This window comes from Aureobasidium subglaciale (genome assembly GCF_000721755.1).
Source record: "Aureobasidium subglaciale EXF-2481 unplaced genomic scaffold scaffold_19, whole genome shotgun sequence".
Classification (NCBI taxonomy): domain Eukaryota; kingdom Fungi; phylum Ascomycota; class Dothideomycetes; order Dothideales; family Saccotheciaceae; genus Aureobasidium; species Aureobasidium subglaciale.
The window spans coordinates 337,518-356,122 of NW_013566976.1; the positions used below are offsets into that span (position 1 = coordinate 337,518).

At 50.6% G+C, this 18,605-nt stretch overlaps 7 protein-coding genes across 7 annotated transcripts; 4 read left to right on the top strand and 3 right to left on the bottom strand.

Moving 5' to 3' along the window:
- Positions 1-23: 23 nt before the first annotated feature.
- On the bottom strand, positions 24-4,052 carry AUEXF2481DRAFT_365836 (uncharacterized protein). Its single transcript, XM_013486007.1, has 2 exons — positions 3,081-4,052; positions 24-3,035 (listed from the first exon to the last, which is right to left on the bottom strand). The coding sequence occupies exons 1-2, from the start codon at positions 3,651-3,653 to the stop codon at positions 240-242; spliced, it is 3,369 nt and encodes a 1,122-aa protein (XP_013341461.1). The 5' UTR covers positions 3,654-4,052; the 3' UTR covers positions 24-239.
- Positions 4,053-4,577: 525 nt separating this feature from the next.
- Positions 4,578-6,054, top strand: AUEXF2481DRAFT_81946 (uncharacterized protein). Its single transcript, XM_013485974.1, has 2 exons — positions 4,578-5,374; positions 5,442-6,054. Exons 1-2 carry the CDS (start codon positions 4,711-4,713, stop codon positions 5,789-5,791), a joined length of 1,014 nt encoding a protein of 337 aa, XP_013341428.1. The 5' UTR covers positions 4,578-4,710; the 3' UTR covers positions 5,792-6,054.
- A 1,659-nt stretch (positions 6,055-7,713) lies between these two features.
- AUEXF2481DRAFT_31788 (uncharacterized protein) lies at positions 7,714-9,414 on the top strand (the record flags this gene model as incomplete). Its single annotated transcript, XM_013485882.1, has 1 exon — positions 7,714-9,414. The coding sequence occupies one exon, from the start codon at positions 7,714-7,716 to the stop codon at positions 9,412-9,414; it is 1,701 nt and encodes a 566-aa protein (XP_013341336.1).
- Positions 9,415-10,228: 814 nt separating this feature from the next.
- On the bottom strand, positions 10,229-11,143 carry AUEXF2481DRAFT_81948 (uncharacterized protein; the record flags this gene model as incomplete). The annotated part of the gene is made up of 4 exons (XM_013485975.1): positions 10,229-10,421; positions 10,472-10,664; positions 10,701-10,870; positions 10,918-11,143. 4 exons carry the CDS (start codon positions 11,141-11,143, stop codon positions 10,324-10,326), a joined length of 687 nt encoding a protein of 228 aa, XP_013341429.1. The 3' UTR covers positions 10,229-10,323.
- Positions 11,144-13,328: 2,185 nt separating this feature from the next.
- On the top strand, positions 13,329-15,868 carry AUEXF2481DRAFT_68011 (uncharacterized protein; the record flags this gene model as incomplete). Its single annotated transcript, XM_013485946.1, has 3 exons — positions 13,329-14,207; positions 14,254-15,749; positions 15,802-15,868. 3 exons carry the CDS (start codon positions 13,329-13,331, stop codon positions 15,866-15,868), a joined length of 2,442 nt encoding a protein of 813 aa, XP_013341400.1.
- Positions 15,869-16,152: 284 nt separating this feature from the next.
- Positions 16,153-16,957, bottom strand: AUEXF2481DRAFT_7289 (uncharacterized protein; the record flags this gene model as incomplete). Its single annotated transcript, XM_013485840.1, has 4 exons — positions 16,153-16,421; positions 16,543-16,748; positions 16,811-16,827; positions 16,883-16,957. The coding sequence occupies 4 exons, from the start codon at positions 16,955-16,957 to the stop codon at positions 16,153-16,155; spliced, it is 567 nt and encodes a 188-aa protein (XP_013341294.1).
- A 155-nt stretch (positions 16,958-17,112) lies between these two features.
- Positions 17,113-18,471, top strand: AUEXF2481DRAFT_42626 (uncharacterized protein). Its single transcript, XM_013485915.1, has one exon. It carries the CDS (start codon positions 17,573-17,575, stop codon positions 18,392-18,394), a length of 822 nt encoding a protein of 273 aa, XP_013341369.1. The 5' UTR covers positions 17,113-17,572; the 3' UTR covers positions 18,395-18,471.
- The last annotated feature ends 134 nt before the right edge of the window (positions 18,472-18,605 follow it).

The following is an 18,605-nucleotide window of genomic DNA, read 5'->3' on the forward strand; positions in this document are numbered from 1 at the left end:
GCCCGACAAACACTAAAGCATATCGGGTTTTATGGCGACTACCCCTCTTATCTTATGTAGAAAAGTTCTCAGTACAAGACAGCAGCATGTGGCAGCATATGGTACATCTGAGCACAGACAATTGGGCGATTTCCTATGGGTAATTTACAGACGATACGGGCTAAAACTACAAACAACTACCAAGCAAAACATCAAATAAGGTCGCTCGCAATGAGATGCAAATTGCATGAACCAACTATTCACAGATAGGAAGCCGGCACTGCTGTAGTATCCGGGACAGTGACATCCTTGAGCATCAATTCATCTCTCGCATCCAACAACTGCTCAATGACACGAGCGAAGCTCTTCATGAATGCATCCGCTAGTTCCGCTGTACATGCGCGAGCATCCCTTCTGATCTTCACTCTCAAGCCAGGTCCCTCTTTGAGGTAGACATTTAGATTGATGGGTTTCTGTGTGAAGCCAGCCGGGATTTCCGTCGGTGCAGGAAGACTCGTCCGGGTGCCTTCAGCAACAGCACCCGATCTAGTAGTGCTTGGCATTGGGTGTACGATGTTGAGGCCGACAGTGGTATGCGCATTTGCCATGATCATGGGATCAGTGTCTGCGTCCATCAGCTCATGGAATGAGTACGCGTCATGCACGCTCGACTCAATCCAATCATCCTGATACTTCTGGAGAAGATCTTGGACCAGAGAGTCGCGACCAAAGCGTACTCTCAGAGGCATATACTGCGCTAGTGGCCCGAGATAAGTGTCTGTACCTGCCAGCGGTATGTTACGTCCCGATCGGACGAGCCCTAGGCTGACATCTTTTGTAGCAAGCCGTTGGGCGATGACCAAAGCCCACGCAAGCCCAACATAAGTTGACATGGTGAAGCTCGGGCGAAATCCAGAAACAGCTGGCAGGGAAACATGGTCTAGATCCTGATAATGATAGACATCGTTGACAAATTGATGATCTTTAGGCGTGCTGAAGACTGGCTGGGGACGCACACCTGCAAAGTGAGCGTGGAACCATTGTTTCGCCTCGGCGACACTGGACGTCTGCTTGTGAAGGATAATATCGCTCGGGGTGAGATCGCTCAACCGACCTTGATCTCCGTAGCAGTAGACGTCTGAGATCTTCTTTTGTAGAAGATGCAAGGCCCATGCGTCGAACAAAGCATGCTTGGCAGTCCAGACGAAATGTCGGCCGCCGTGATCTCTGTCCTGAATCACACAGAAACGACTCAGGCTCTCTCCCCAGTTCATGGTGGTCTTGCGCTCAGACCGACAAAACTCTAGCCAGTTATCCGCTGTCCGTATTGGCTCTTTTTCTTCCTTGAGGACTACTTGCCAGATTGCCGTTTCGGTTTTGATGATGCGTGATCTTAGGATGTCGTTTTCTGATACGACAGTAGCCCAGGCCTTGCAGTACTTGTCGAGATCAACATCCGCGGGCAGAGGAAATTTGAGATATGAAGTCCACCAATTTGGAGCTGCTTCGGACGTCATCATGAACCAGCATGAGTTCATTGGTGCTGGAAATATGTTTTGAATATCCGACTCGGCAATGTTACACTGCTTAGCAGCTATGGTTTTGACAGATGGTAGGCTGTCTACGGGAACGAGTTGAAAAGGTTGCGTCGGTGCTTTCTGGATGTCGGTGATCCGGGCCACGGTGGCCAAATCACTGAGAATGGGATGACTGAATACATCCTTGATCGTGATTGCGATACCTCGGCGACGCAAATCGCCCATCAACCGGATAGCCGTGATGGAGTCACCTCCAAGCGCGAAGAAACTCTCGTCGGCCGACAGAGAAGCTGCCTCTAACGAGAAACATGCAGCCCAAGCAAGGCAAAGAGCGATCTCAACGTTGGTGCATGGCTGGCGGTACGTGGCTCTTTGGGAGGATGGGCTATCCGCGACAATCGAGCTTGCCATGCTGCGAAGCAAGGTCCTATTTGTCTTTGCCGAGCGCAGTCGCGGGATGAATTCCATGGCGACGAAATTGGCAGGGATCATGTAGTCTGGTAGACGGCTTTTCAACCGACGGATTAACCCTGGAACCAATTCTGATAGCAAGTTTTGCGAGATTACCGAGGTCGCTAATCCGTTGTTCTGGTCGTCTCCAGCAGATAAGATGGGACTCAACGCCACAAAGGCGACAAGACTATTCTGATTGTTGATAGTTGCAACCTCGACTGCCATATCAGAACCGGCGGGCAGTGTAGCTTGGAGCTGTTGCTCAATTTCGCCGAGCTCCGTACGCTGACCGCGAATCTTGACCTGCAGATCTGCGCGACCTACGTACATCAGTGTTCCGTCGTCGTTGAGGCGTGCCAAATCTCCAGTCCTATACACACAAGCGCTAGTGTGCGATGGTACAAGCAATGGCGGATCGTCACAGTTGTTTCGGAAGCCCTCCAACCAGGCCGGTATCGGCACAAAGGCAGCAGCTGTTTTTCCGGGTTCCTTGATATAGCCCTTTCCGACGAGTGGGCCCTCAATGATGATTTCTCCTTCACTACCAATAGGTAATGGTTCATCTACATTATCCGGATTCACAATCCACAAACAGGACCCCATGGATCTGCCAATGTTTCCAGCCGATGGATTGTTGATAGACATATCAAGAAGACTCGATACCGGGCAGCACTCTGCCGGACCGTAGGCATTGATGAATCTCAGACCTGGTACCGAAGTCCAGCGATCAACCAAGTACGCCGGAGACTTTTCTCCAATGATTGACAAAGTGTGAAGTGCCTTCAGACTGAGCTCATTTGGCTGGATTGTAGAGAGTAAAGAGGGCACAAACATAGCATGAGTAGCTCTTAGTGATTTCAACGAGCCATGAATGTTGTTGAAGCGGTCGTCCTCGGACGGCACACAGACAGCTCCGCCGACGCAAAGCGGCGTCCATATATCTGACATCGAGACATCGAAGAGGTAGGAGCTATACTGAAAAACTCTGCTCTTGTTATCGATACCGATCGCCCGGCTCCAGTGGAAAACGTAAGTACTGAGATTACAGTGTGTGACTTGCGCAGCCTGCTTAATTAGTCAAAGTACTGAACCAACGTACTGGAATCATACCTTTGGTATTCCTGTGCTTCCTGAGGTGAAGATGGCGTACGCGAGACTTTGCGAATCGGAGTTCAGATCAATCTGTGCCAACTCGGTATCAGTGGCATGAGCGAGGGAGCTTGGCCCAATCTCGAGACTGTTGTGCGGCAACGTCTTGAGCTGAGTCAACCGAGATGGCGATCCACCAACAACGACAGCATCAAGCTGATTCAGCATATCTTCGACGCGTGCAAGAGGACCAGCGGGAAGGGGAGCGAATGCCGCACCCGCTTTCCACACTCCAAGCATTGCTACAATTGCCCATGCGGAATGTTCGAAGGACAAGGGCACGAAGGTACCAGGTCGCACTCCAGCTGCGACAAGTCGATGGGCGACAACATTCGAAAGAGCGTCAAGAGTCTGGTAAGTGAATGAAATTTCGTCTGAGACTACTGCCTCAGCCACCGGGTATAGCTTAGCGCAGTCGGCGATGAGTTGATGTACGCATGTGTTCAAAGGGGTAGGCAAACTTTTGTTCCAGTTTCGTATCTTAGCAAAGTCGGGGCCAGCTAGCGCGTTAGCACTTAGCATGTAAGGAGACATCTTTTCCAAAACAAGTGTCGATGTTTGAGTAAGAGCGGTGGACACTCAACATGGAGTGCGAAGTGCTAGTAAGTTATACACACTGACGTCTGGAGGCATTGGTTAGAAGTCACCGCTCTCAAGTCAATGAACAATTCAGCGAGCTTGCAAGCTCCGAGACACGAGAATTGGGAGATGTAGAAGTCCAGACATGCAAGCACACATTTTGCTTTCTACTTCCCGCACCGAGTCGTCGCACTTGCTCGGCGACATTGTTGCAGCTGCGCACTTTGCAAGGGCCATCCGAAGAATTATGGCCGCAGTAGTCGGGCAGATCTTGAGAACCAAGATACCCACGCGTTGCTATTCTGATATGAAGACAAGAGCCGCTGCGCGATAGGAACACGGGGAAAAGAGGAAGGAGGTTGGAGGTCAACGAGAATTTCTGACGTAACTACTGCAACGCGTGGCCTTATCACTTTCATCCTTCTCTCTACCAGCCCATCTTTGCGACGAGGAAAGATCGCTTTTATTGCTCTGCGACTCAGTGCGAAAGGTAATCAAGATTGGCAAGCTGATCGCGGTAGTCAATCTCGATGCGTGACAGCAAACAACAACGTCCATCCTGGGGAAACGGCGCGTCCTACGGTCGTAATTCGACAAAATCAACATACTTTTCGCGATGAGGCCTATCCGGGCGTAGCTCACCTATAACTTTGCTCGCAATGCTTCCACACCAGGCCTAGCTTCGTCGCAACCTGCGACCCCGTGTTGTCTTGTAGGTCGCAAGTATTGGCTATAAGTCGCCGAGCGCGAGAATTCGAAGGATTCCACGTCTTTTATGAGGCCTGTTGAAACATGAATCGGCATGCAATTCAGCCGTACCGCTGCTGGCGCACCGAGCGCATATGCATAGAAGTCAGCGCGTCACTCCCTGATTGTCGGTTTGTCGCGAACACGCACGTTTATAAGTATGCTAGTATGTGTCGTACAGTAGGTCACTCCAGCAAACCTACAACCCGCAGAGCGCCTCACATCCAGATATCAGCCTTCACGGTCAAGACCGCCAACCCCAGACATGGCGCCCTGCAATGAGTCCATCGAAATGGACATGTGTACCCTACAAACATGCTGTTTCGAACAAGGTTTCCTCGACTACCCTCCGAATCTCGGTGTCAGTGTCGCATATCTAACGATTTTCGCCATCTTCATGATTCTCCAGCTTGGCATAGCCATCTTCTACAAAACATGGGCTTTTGGATTTGCCATGTTCGGAGGATTGGTGCTAGAAATTATCGGCTACACTGGGCGTATCCTCATCCGCTCAAATCCTTTCGACATGAATATCTTCCTTGTATATTTCATTCCTCTCGGCCTTGGTCCTGCTTTCCTCACGGCCGCCATCTATATCACACTCGGCCACGTTGTTATTGTTTTCGGAGAACAATATTCACGACTCAAGCCCAAGACGTACTCGCTTGTATTTGTATGCATCGACTTGTTTTCTCTCTGCATTCAAGCTGTCGGTGGTGCTCTTACTGCGACTGCGGACAATCCGACCGATCGTCAAAATGGTACCAATGTACTTATCGCTGGTCTCACGCTACAGGCAGTATCTCTGGCGACATTCATCCTTCTCAGCGCAGATTTCCTTTTGAAAGTCAAGAAGGGTAACAGGGAAGACCGAAACTCGAACTTTGATAACTTCAGGGCCAAGAAATCCTTTTCGTGGTTTCAGATTGGTATGTACTGTCAAGAACTCATGGCCTTCGGATCTTACAGTCGCTAACGTATGCGTGTCTTCCACAGCTCTTCCCATCGCCGCACTCGTTATTATGATAAGATGTATCTACCGCGTCATTGAGCTTTGTCAAGGTTTCGGTGGTAAACTCGCGAACGAGGAGGTACCCTTCGACATCCTTGAAGGCCCTATGATCATCATTGCCAGTATCTGTTTGACGGTCTTCCATCCTGGCTTCGTCTTCCGCGGTGGATATTGGGAGGCATCATCATGGGTGATCCGTACATCCAAGAAGGGTGGAAGCAGAGTCAAGGCTTCTCCCGAAGCGGCAGAGAAGACCGAAGCATCATTGACACCGATGTCGTCGGATATGGAGGAGCCTTTCGCTGCTAAGCCAGCAGTAATCGGCAAGGAGTAGGCGCACGCATCATCGGAGCTGGTCGTACAGAGGGCGCATGGCCACGATGGAGTATGCATTGTTGAATCCGTGACGAGAATGACCAATAGATATTCTAAGACGGCCGGATTAAAGCTAGACATAGTAGTGCAGTAATGATGAGATATCCACGACACGCAATACATTGACTGACCAATGAGAGCTCATCCTTCTCTCTCTTTATACAGGACATCAGAATATCTCAGCGACTTTACCAATACCCCCACTGGAGTTCGAAAAGAAACCTGGAAGCCATTACGATACTACGACCCTGATCCATGATTGAGCTGGTTGACGCGCCGGACCTTAAGTATGTGACTTCGAGTGTTCCTGCTCAAGTAGAGATCTAGATTCGTGGTCTTGCAGTCACAGTAGGCTATCTCGACAACTCTGAGGAGAATGCCAAAGCTTTCGAAGACGGCTGGTCCAAGACTGGAGACATTGGTCAAATCATGGCGATCGGAGACACTACGTCAGTTATCGATACCAGAGCATCATGAGCGTCATTGCAAAAGCTCAAGATCATGGAATGCGTGTTGATGCGAGGTGGTTGGCACGAAAGGCTAGCAAACGCGTGAAAACTTGTCATGTATACTACGTCATGCGTCGCTTCTCAGCCAATAGAATCTGGAGATCTTATCACCGATCAGATCTTTGGTCAGTGGTACGACCCTGGTCAGAAACTGTGGATGCAATGGCGACGTGAACGTCTACTTTTGTGGCTAGTTGACTACAGCAGTGATTGATTTGTGGTATGTAACTCAGCTTTCGACAGTTTTTGGGGAGTTCCAGCCAATATCGAGGCATATGTGAAGGATTCTAGGAAAAGATTTATACCAACCTCCTTGAACGAGTAGTGCTGCACACTACTTGGCATAGAAACTTTCTGTCAACGGCACCTTAAGCAATACTCAACAAAATTGATCGTCTCGGGATCAAATGCAAGCCAGACATTTGCTTTGCATTGTGCCTGTCGAAGTTTCTGCCGAGATATGCAATTGAGTTACTGTTGAAGGGCTTTGTCAGCGATGCAGGGCTCAGCGACGGAAAACTTTGACAAGTCTCTGAACACGACGCAACACATCAGCACGACACATCCACATGACACATCTTCGACATGCCTTCGCAACAGTAAGAAGCCGAGCATGCGGTCGGCGACACATGTATTATATGAGCAAAGGAGTGTGTTGTTGCCCAGCGCACGTCTTAGGAGCGCATGGGGTCTTGCTACCCTGTTAATGTGGCGATTTATAGTCCTATCTTTGACCACTAAGCATGAAAGTCAGTGTGGTTTAGTGGTATAACGCCTCGCTCACAACAACACTGTCAAGCAGTGCCAGATGATCCGAGTAGGTCCTGGGTTCGATCCCCAGCATTGACATTGACAGTCTTTTTGCACTATTCGCATGAGCCTCACGACCACGTGAAGGTTTTGTGAGGGAGTTCGCATCCTGATGTGAGGATTTTGTATTGGTAGAGTGCTGGCAATTACCATTTCGACGCGTGGTGTTGCGGACGGCAACACGTTGATACCTCGGACAAAGAGGAAGACGACCATCACCGTTTGCTTGGCATTCACATGCGATGACGGAAAGGGTTTATCGAATTCCGGGTCTCGTGCTGAAAGTCAAGCGGACAAGTGAAGCCTCCTTTTGAATGTCATAGACAAAGCGGCGGCATGCCCTCAGTCGACGGCAGTAGACCAATGAAGACCACCGTTTCATGGCAGCACTCGGTACGTGTGAGATCCGGAGCTTGTTCCATGGCTTTTTTGTGTTTAGGCCTTCCCCGCAGACATGACATGATGTGACGGTACAAGCGTGCTGGGCAGCAACATGACCAACAAAGCAGAAAGTATGGACTGACGAGGGCTGGGAGCAACAGACACACCTTGGATGACCTCCATGTCGGACACATCGACTACTTCCGCGAATGGCGGGTCCTCGGCGGCTGAGAGGAGGGAGTCCAACTCGAGCAAGCCGCCGACGGTAGCCGCCTTTTCGCCCACCTCGCACTCGTTCCCTTCGACTCGACAGCGCTCGACTATTCTCGTGCACCAAAAGTCACCACTATTACTCGCAACACCTCCGCAGGTCACGAGAGCCTTGGCATATTCACATCCCTTCATTGTTCCGCTGAACAAGCTCGTCGGTCTGCTGTCATGGACGACGGGTGATGCTTGGGAGAGCTTCCTGTTTGTCGCCGCCTTCTGGTTCACCGTGCTGTATGGCGGCTACATACTCCGTTACACCGGACCCCTGATCCTGGTTACCCTCTTGATAGTGGGCATGTATCTGCGAAGGTACTCCCCACTGTCATCAACAGGCTGGACTGGAGAGAAAAAGAAGGGACACAAGCGGGACCACTCGGATGGCATCAAGCATCGCAAATCGCTGGACGAGATCCTGTCGACCCTCCAGACATTCACAACGAGATGCAACATCCTGCTCGACCCGCTGCTGCGCTTGACAGACTTCTTGTCTACACAACAAACAGCCACCTCGGCCACGACACAACCCGCCCTTACCACCTTGTTCATTCGCATCATGCTCACCTCTCCTCTTTGGTGGGCCCTTACCCTCCCCCCGCTTCGTATCATCACCACAAAACGAACTGTTCTGGTCTTCGGCACCATTCTCATGTCGTGGCACTCACGACCAGCACGCATCAGTCGCACCATCCTCTGGCGCTCAAAGACTGTTCGCGACATTTGTACCATAATCACCGGCCTCGATCTCGGAGTGCCATCTGCATACGCGCCTCCACTACCACCACGTCCAGGAACGAAAGGTGCTGTGAACGTAAATGCGAAACCCAATGATACAGGCGAGGGCATTCGCTTTACCTTTACTCTACATGAGAACCAACGGCGATGGCTAGGCATAGGTTGGACAGCGAGTATGCTAGCCTACGAACGCAATTCATGGACTGACGAACACCTAAATCCAACTGCTGATCCTACACACTTCGAGTTGCCAGAGGTTGATGGTGGTATGGCAAAATGGCAATGGGCAGATGACAGCGAGTGGCACGTTGAACTTCCTTCGTCCAAAAAGAACAAATCCAAAGATGCAGCACTCGACGATGACGACGCATGGATATACTATGACAACAAGTGGAGAGACGGAAGAAGAGGTCAAGATGGCTGGGGTCGCTATACTCGTCGCAGAAAATGGTTGCGTGATGCCGAGCTCGTGGATGTGGTCCCTGAAGAAGAGAAGCCCACTCTAGCTGCAGCAACGGAGAAGAAGAAGCCGCCACCGACACCACCACGCCCGACACCTTCGCGCAACCACAGTAACCTTACCCAAGCACTCAAAAACGCGCCGCAACATGCACCAACACCGTCGATGACTACTGCATCCACCATTACTACAGGCAGTGACGTAGGCAGTCCTTCCAGCAGCTACAAGCGAAAGTCATGGCTTCCAGGCTCAAGCGCAGGCAGTAGGAACAGAGCCACCAGCAGTGCATCTGGAAGCACCGAAGGAAAGATGAGCAGGGCAGCACTGGGTACCGATGATGTGGTGCCTCCGGTTGCGAGACTGAAGAACGACGAAGCAGATTGGGGGCTGGGTGATGATGTTAGCATGGGTCTGGGTTGAGGTAGAGAATGAATAGGCAGGCATGGAGGAAATGGAGGCCGACACGATTTAACACGAGGGTTATTGAGATACGAAATTTCGCATTGTTTATGACAACGTATGTCCCCTTCTGTTCTTACTTTGAATGCAAGCAAGAAACGTTCATAGTTCGTCGGAACTTGATCAACAGTGATGAGAGGTCATTTGAACCTAGGTGATCCTCGGCGAGCGAAACATCACCTTGGACACACGTCCATCTAAACATCGAGAACCTACTTATATACTCATCTGCCAAAGAAAAAAATTCCTTAAAAAAACGGAGTAGTCTCGTGCTCGCATGTGTCTGTAATTCACCAATCAGCCAATTGTTGCAACGAAAGTATTTTGGACAAGCAAGGACTCGAACTCACCATCCTTAGTGCAGGGGCCATGCTAATCTTCTCTGTATTGTTATAAATTGACCAAATGCCCGAAGGCGGAAATTAATTCCGATTTTGGAAATTATGTAGTCGTTAGTGTTGGCTTTTCTCCTTCTTCAAAAAAAGGCGCTGTGACTTTGACTAGCAGCAGAATCTTGAGTCGGCACAGATGATGTTGAAGGAGAGATGGGCATGTTGCCGCTATGCAGTGACTGCGACTGGAAACGCTTGTTCGCGGTCAGAGACATGGCGATTACATGTTGCTGCCTAGAAAGTAGTGGCCTCAGATGGTCAGGATTGATGGTGTAATTTTGGAGCGTCGAAGAGGCGTGAATCTCCACTATTTTGCAAAGCCTCTAATTGGCTGTCTAGGCGAGAATGCGACTTCAACTCGGACGCAACTTCATGACAACGTCCTTGATTCAACACATCTTGTTGCGTACGAGAGACCGATACTGATGGTCATGCTGTCCTCGTGCCATTTACCTCCAGATTTACTGCAGAGATGCTATCATTCGTACCCCCAAATTTGCCAGATGACGCATCCATACTCTGCACTGCTCTCAATAGCGAAACCACCAGTCTTTCCCTGCACAACTTCGTGGACACCTAGTCCATGTCAGCAACGATCAAGGAATGAGCGGAGATGTGATAATCACACTCTTGGACAATCTGCTGCAACATGCCTCTGCAGACGCTTTCCCGATCCTTGACCACGAACTCGACATCTTGACCACATCCTGCGAGCCCGGACATGCCCACGGTATCAGCAAATATGGCCATGATAGAGATTGTGACATCGCTGGAAAGGTAAGAACGCTGAGGGTAGGTCGTGGTGTCCTTGAATTTGTCCTGAAGGAATTGTTCAGGCTATATGGGATTGCTGACCCGGGCGATCTCGTTGGCACAAAAGTCTTCGATGGCCATTGTGGTATTGTTGGGCGGAGAAGACGCTCGAGTACCTGCATTGAAGTTGAAACCAATAGCGCACATGATCTGGTTCAAGGATGCTGTTGCAGTCGAGGTTGGAGTACTAGCCACGCTGCTTGTGGTGGGTACTGCGCGCGTCAGCGTTGTTCTGGAGGTGAACATATGGTCGACGAACTTGTGTGGACGCTTTCGCCGACAGATATGAGCTGACCAGGCGCTCTTAAAGACCGAATGTCCTTGTGGACGAGCCTGATAGCCGTGGGAGCTGACCACATCTTCCGCACAGACAAGGCGGCCTGCGGCTGCACGTACTGCGATACGTTCACACCTGGACGCAATGCCAGTAAGCCATGGACTGAGACTACCAACGAGATGAATAGCGAAAGTGTTGATGCGCGCATGTTTCCTAAGCTCTGATGGACTTAATGATGAGAAAGTAGGATCCGCGAGGGAACAGTGTGATTCAAATGGTAAGGTTGATCCGACATCGAAGCCCAAGACTCAAGCACCCGGAGAACTGACTCTCGCGCTCAAATGTAGGGCTGTATACTCTTCACTTACTGTTTTGCTCTTTCGCTCTCCGCTCTGCTGTCGCCGCACTGGAGATGTAAGGCCGACACAAATTCTGACAGGTGACATTCTCACACGAACAATGATGTAACACACAAAGGATGGAGACGTTCGTTGTCCCAAGAAATGACCGCAACGACGTAGCTTTTGAGGGTCTCATTCGAAATAATCTCAGTTGCAACCATGCCTCAGCCCTATCGCACTATACGTATCTATGTCCACATGCATCTCTTCGTTAGTAATTGTGCCCGCCAGTATGTTCAGATTGCGTCCCAGATTTCGAGGGCAGTACTGACGAGTCATCAGAGCCCCTCTCAACATCTGATTCGTTGCTGCCCTCATCGCAGCCCAACCTACAAGGTCCTTCATCCATCTGACAAGGGCAGTCTCTGAGCTTGTAGTCCAGGCGCTCGATCTGTGCAAGATGCTGTTAGCTTTGTACAAAGGGCGCAACTTAGACCGAACGTATGCCTTTACAAAGATACGTGTCTGTGGTTTCAACCAAATTTCCTCCTATACACTCATCACACCAAAGGTCTTCCTCGGGAAGGGGACATCCGTCGTCTCCAAGCTTGAAAGACCAAGCATCACTGCCATCGGCTTTTGACTCGGCACCTTCGGATCTTGTGTCGTTTTCGTCCTCCGCCTCCTTGCTTGCGATTTCGCCATCAGATCCTCGCTCATTCTCGTTGTTAGATTTTGTTTCTTGGTTCTGAGCGACCTGTACAGATTGGTCGAGGTGTTACATGCGGTCAATTGTCGCGTGCTTCGAGATAAGTTGCAAAGCGAAATCAAAAATAAGCATTCACTTCGGTGGTCTCACCATGAAGGTCTTGGCAGAGTGATTTAGTCCTCAATTCATCAATACGAGAGATTCGCTCGCATACACGACAATGCGTGGTATGTGAAATGTCTCTCAATTCTAGACTTGCTTGCTGACAAAGTCTTATGTTCGTCGTCTCCGCATTGATGACTCGCTTTCAACAAATAAAGTATGCTTTGTAGATTGTTTTGCACGACGATGCCGCCGAGTTTTGCATGCTCACCACCAAATTCGTCTTTGCCAATACGGTAGAGGCGGTTTCAGTGCACTGATCCAGGAGTCGCTCCATGTTTTGACGTCGCTTTCGGCATCAACTCCGGTCACCCTCGCCAATAGCGTCCAGGCACGGCTCTCGCGGACAAGCACAACCAACACAACCTTCTCTGAATCCACGTTGTCATTAATGTCTGCCCATGCGATCACTTGATGTTGTCTGTTGCTCGATGCCAGTTCAACTGGCATTCACGCGCTCGCTCGCATGGTACCTTCGGCTCCTCGAGCTCAAGACAGTTCGCCGTGACCGTAGGTCGCGTTCCGAGTTCGTATCTCGCTCTCGACATTTACCCGACACAGGACTAAAGTCGAGACTTTTCTTTCGCAGGCACGTCTCATGCACAGGAGAAGACGTTGGAGCAAAGTTTACCAGTGACGGAGCTCATGCTGTCATACCGCGTCGTGATTGGTCGAGGGTCCAAAACTTGGCAGGCCTCTCCATCTCATCTCCACAACACATGCCTCGAGTCCTTGCCATCTATAGGTCCAGGATCCAAAACGTTCTTTCACGCCGCCGTGTCAGGTACTGGACACCAGCCCTTGCTGGACCCTTGATCATCGCCCTGCGTCTGCAGCTCGTCCTCGGCATGTGTTTAGATTCATAGGCTCACGATGCATCTCTTTGTTTTCTGCCAAATGAAGATACACCGAGGTCAGGAGGGGTAGCGGGGTGTAGACCGCATGCGGAGGACGAGGATTTGCGACAATGTGCCATGAGTCTGTTGAAAAGATGTTGGTAGGTTGCGTTGAGCACGAGTCGTATGGCTCTAAAAGCTTTATGATGGTAGGTTGGTCCTGACCCTTGCCTCTGCATCTCTTTTTGTCTATCTGCATACGCTTTGTACCTTTTTCTCTCCGCATCTCTACTACTTTGTTGTTTGGTGACAATGGCTGCTGTACAAGGAGTGCTTCAAGCGCTCATGGACCCCTTGAACCAGATCAGCCTTGCTACTGTCTTGTTGGTGCTTCTTCTCGTTACATACTTTACCCTCTCATTCACCGAGCTCGAGACTGTTGGCAAACTGTTCAATGCTATTGCTACCTCTGGTAAATTTGCATACTCGTGCTTTCTAAAGCCTCACACTGGCGACAATACCGGCAACCAACAGGATGCTCTCGAGAGCTTCTACAAGACTCAGGCCGGCATCTACGATGTCACTCGCTCAAAGCTGCTCCGTGGAAGAGAAGACATGTTGGCTATGGCTGCAGCACAACTCCGCTTCCAGCTTGAGCAAGGCCAATACACTCGCAAGCCAATCTGGGTCGATGTAGGTGGCGGTACAGGCTGGAACATTGAGCAGATGGAGAAGCATCTGTCCGTCTCTAACTTTTTCCATGCCGTCTACCTGGTCGATTTCTCGCCTTCTCTCTGCCAGGTCGCCAGAACCAGATTTGCTCGCCTTGGCTGGAAGAATGTCAAGGTTGTCTGCCAGGATGCCCGCACCTTCAAGCTCAGCGACTACGAAGAAGGCTCCACTGATGACAATGCCATGTTCAGCATTGGCAAAAGCGCACTTGACGAAAACACTGGTGCCGACAGTATCGGAGCAGATCTCTTGACTCTCAGCTACAGTCTCTCTATGATTCCTGAATTCCACCCTGTTGTGGACTCCCTCGCCAATCTTCTCGCTCCCAACGGTATCATGGGTGTTGTCGATTTCTACGTCCAGAACCAGATCCAGTTCCAGTCTCGCAACTATGTCGGTGGAGTCATTGACCGCCACTGCATGTGGATCTCTCGTGTCTTCTGGACGGCGTGGTTCGAGATGGACAGAGTATTCTTGGACTCTTCTCGCCGTGTAAGTATACCAAGTTCAATCAGATTCTGTGTACTGACAATCATAGGACTACCTCGAGTACAAGTTCGGCACCGTTCTCACCGCCAACGCTCGTAATCACTTCTTCGGCTTCCGTATCCCCTACTACATCTGGATTGGATGTGCCAAGCAGACCAAGTCATCCATGAACAAACTCGCCGCTCTCGATGCCGCTGTTACAGAATCACCATTCATCACTGCTCTCGACTTGCAACGCAAGCAGGTTGGAGGCCCTCGCAGATCCTCCTCTGTCGAACGTCGCTCAAAGGCCTACGAGTCTGCCATCGTCAACCTGTCTGCAAGCCTTCCTTTGCCAGCAGCATGGTATCAACAACACCACTGGCGCATCTTCTACGACGAGCAACTGCAAAAACACAAGCAATTCGGCGACGAATACATCTACGCCTTCACCTGGGAAGACGCCAGAGTCGACGCCCGCCTCCTCAAGATCACATCTGAAGACGTCATTCTAGCCATCACCAGTGCGGGCGATAATGTGCTTGCCTACGCCCTCGAACAACCCAAACGCATCCACGCTGTCGACCTCAACCCTAACCAGAACCATCTTCTGGAACTCAAGGTCGCAGCTTTTACGGCTTTGGGCTACACAGATGTGTGGAAGTTGTTTGGACAGGGCAAACATGACGATTTCCGCTCCTTGCTCATAAATCACTTGAGTCCCCATCTCTCCTCCCAAGCCTTTGACTACTGGCTCCACAAAGGTGAATCCACATTCGGCACAAACAGCCGCGGTTTATACTACACCGGCGGCTCTCGTCACGCATTGCAATTAGTACAATGGCTAGGCCGCCTCCTCGGTATCCGCTCCGACCTCGAAAAGCTCTGCAAAGTCAGCACTCTAAACGAGCAACGCGAGATCTGGGACAAGCGCGTGCGCAGAGTACTCCTCAGCCAATTCCTCAGCTACACCGTCATCGGCACCGAGAAGTTCCTATGGAAAGCTTTGGGTGTTCCTGCCCATCAACGGCAAATGATTGAAAACGATTACCTAAAGCAAGGCGATGGTGAATCAGCGCAAAAGAGTGTTACTGGTGTAAAGTCCGGTCAGGCGATTTGGGAGTATGCGGTCAATACTCTGGATCCTGTGGTCAATAATACGTTGGTGTCGGAGGAGAACCCGTATTATTTGATCTGTTTGCAGGGTCGGTATACACAGCGTTGTCATCCTGACTACTTGGCCCCTAGAGCTCATGTCAAGCTTTCAAAGCCAAACGCATTCGATGGTCTACGTATCCATACCGACGAGTTGTGCGAGGTCATGGCTCGTATGGCGCCCGAGACACTCACAATTGCCGTTCTCATGGACTCGATGGATTGGTTCGACCCCGAGGGTCCAGAGGCAGATCATCAAGTCAAGATTGTCAATCGCGCGCTCAAGTTTGGCGGTCGTGTTCTGTTGAGATCTGCTGGGTTGAGACCTTGGTATGTCGATACGTTTGAGAGTCGTGGATTTAGCGCCAAGAGAGTTGGTGCTCGCATTCCCCCTGGCTCTTGCATTGATAGGTATGTCTTGTCAATCTCCAAACTCACCTGACTATGCTAACCCGCTTGACAGAGTCAACATGTATGCTTCTACTTGGATCTTGACCAAGGTTGCGGGCGTTGTGGATGAGAAGGAGTGAAAGTCTGCGGCTGTGCCGGAATAATGATGATGCATGAAGAAGTCGAACAAATGAAAATGTCGATATAATGAAACAGTATCACGCATGTTAGTAGACACGAAAGTATAAGAAAAAAGAGCTTCTCCAGATGGGTTGGTCAGGGGAATTTGGTGCTAAGGTGTATAATTTACCGATTGTATGCGCCAGGAAAAAAAGGTAGAATATCTGCGAAAGAACAGGAGGAAAAGTGAAGTATGGTGCAGTGCGGTGGGGATATCAGTGTCTGTTTTTTTTTGACTCGTCCTTTAAGCCTTCTCGGCCTCGAGTTCCCGCTCGGCCTGCTGGTAGTACTTTGCCGTGTCAACACCGTGCTGGTTGTGGTTGACAAAGTTGAACCAAGGCATCATGTGGATCCAGATACCAGAGTAACGAGATTGACGCGAGGCAGCACCTTGCATGTACTCGGTCAACTGACTCTTGCCGTAAAGCTCCTCGCCGCGCTTGACCCTGTCGACCATCTCGCGCATGTCCATGTCGATTTCGCGACGGTTCTCGGTGAAGCCGTAGAAGCGGTCTATTGAGGAGATTTTGTTAGCCAATCTTCCTCGGGTACTATTTTGACGTCCGGTGTCATCTATTCCAAGCTCTTGCGTCCGAGAGGATAATTTGGACATGTGGGAGTTCGGGTAACGCACTGATGGATCTTGAGTAACAAAGGTAGAAGCCGGCGAAGAGACCAATACCGCCGGAAAGACGCATGACGCTGGCGATGGCGCTTCGGGGGAGACCGGTGGGAGAGACGCGCTCCATCAAAGCCATGGTAGCGGGCACTGAGGCACCGAATGCGACACCGTACAGGTAGTCTCCGGGGCGGGCGTAGCCGACAACGCGCTTGAAGTGACTGAAAAGGCGATACGTTAGATCGGAGAGCGTTCGAGGTTACTGGAGAGCTGGCGAGCTTACGGGTCACTGTCAATGAGCTGTGGAAGGTGTCAGTCACGGACATTCGGCAAGCGATTGAGCAAGGCATCGTACGGGGTAGGGGGTGTTCAGGGCCTTTGCGGGCACCTGTTGTCTGGCCCTCATGGGCACATCGGTATAGCTCGTCATGGCGGCGGTGTGTGTGATGATATGATCAATTCAGACGTCGTCGTTGGTTGCTTCAATGTCGCACCCGATGCCCGTCGACGCCTCTTGGCGCTGCTGACGCTTGGGCCCTTGACCACCTCCCGAGTCCCCACGCTTGACCTCTGACCACTTCCTCATTCGCTGTGTACGAGACCTTTTCTCGACTCTTTCAAACAACTTGATCGTGCTCGACGTGTCTCACACCGTCACCGTAAGAACAAAGAGGCTGGTCGCTAAGTTCGTGACTGCTCTCTCGGGAAGTCATGGCTCAGTATCCATCCTCTGCCCTGTACAACAACTCGCAGCTAACTTCAAACCCCGATTTCGCTTGACATGAACATTCCACTACCATGCTGTCGAGACTATCGCCATGCTGTTATCAATAGCACTTGTGAGCAAGGTCTGGAATTTTGCTACAACTTGCTCGTGTAAGATTTGGTTACCAACCACATCCATGACAACCTGGTGAGACCTTGATGCGACATGACTCAGCACCTCACGACTATATTAACCGTTTTCGTCTCATGAACGGTCATTACCGAGTCTCATTATCATCCACTCTACATTCGCCAATACCATCGGATCTTGGACCTGTAAATGGCTTACGCAGTAAACGACGAGGGCAACTCAGACCCCACAGGATATTCCGGGCGGATCGAAATGTCAACACCGTCATCGCAAGACGATCAGATTTGGTCCTCACTCTCTTCGAGCCTATTGAGAGAGGTCCCTCACTCATCTTTGTACTCGTTTGTGCCGCCGTTGACACCATACTCTGAAGCCCCATCAGGTGACCATCGGAAGCCCTTTCGCTTCCTTGCCTTGCCTCCGGAGCTGCGTAACCGGATTTACGGAATTCACCTGGAGAAAGGAGGACACCATAATCTATGTTGGAGCCAGGTCATATATCTAGTGGGAGTGGACTTGCTGCGCTGCTGCAGGCAGATCTATCTGGAAGCCGCCCGATACGTCAACCACAAACGTTGGTGGGTTGTGTTGAAATCGAGAACGGATTTTCCTAGCTGGGACTGGATCTACAATCATGTTGTGTTTGAAGAACGCGGTATCCTTCAGCGCTTGAACGGGCGTACTCTAGCGAGTATCGTGAACCTTACCCTGGACGTCACAGTTCTTACGGACAATATGTTGACTACTGCTCAGCCACCTCCGATAACACTGGACAACATGCACAGACTTCGCCGCGTGCGTATGCTTGTTGACCTTCGGCTATGTTCTTTTGATCGCCCCTTCGGAGGTTCTCAGCTCGAGAGCAGTATCCATCGTTGGGTCAGTATGTCGTGTTCGATGTATCTCAGGCACACGGTAGCAATGAGGGTCTACGCACACCATAGGTGCAGAGTGTCATATGCACAGCTTCCCTGTAGGCTACCCACCACTACAGTTAATGTCTGTCTGTGAAGCACTACACATTAAGGGAGTGACGGTCTAGCTTAGGTCAAATCCAATCAGAGCCAAATTAAGAACAAAACCAAGAGAAAGAATGTTCACTCTTTGCTTTGTCTCGAAGTGATCTACTTGATACTATGACCGTGAAACTAGTGAGGACTAGCAGCCCAAAGGTAGCCAACAACGAGAAAGTGAATGGGCAGGGTGACGCATGTGCTCATGG

Bases quoted from the DNA above. Each gene is read 5' to 3' on its own strand.
- AUEXF2481DRAFT_365836 (XM_013486007.1), bottom strand. From the start codon at position 3,653: ATGTCTCCTTACATGCTAAGTGCTAACGCGCTAGCTGGCCCCGACTTT. The intron at 3,036-3,080 runs GTATGATTCCAG...CTAATTAAGCAG, and splicing joins GAAGCACAGGAATACCAAAG to GCTGCGCAAGTCACACACTG.
- AUEXF2481DRAFT_81946 (XM_013485974.1), top strand. From the start codon at position 4,711: ATGGCGCCCTGCAATGAGTCCATCGAAATGGACATGTGTACCCTACAA. The intron at 5,375-5,441 runs GTATGTACTGTC...TGTCTTCCACAG, and splicing joins CTTTTCGTGGTTTCAGATTG to CTCTTCCCATCGCCGCACTC.
- AUEXF2481DRAFT_42626 (XM_013485915.1), top strand. From the start codon at position 17,573: ATGGCTTACGCAGTAAACGACGAGGGCAACTCAGACCCCACAGGATAT.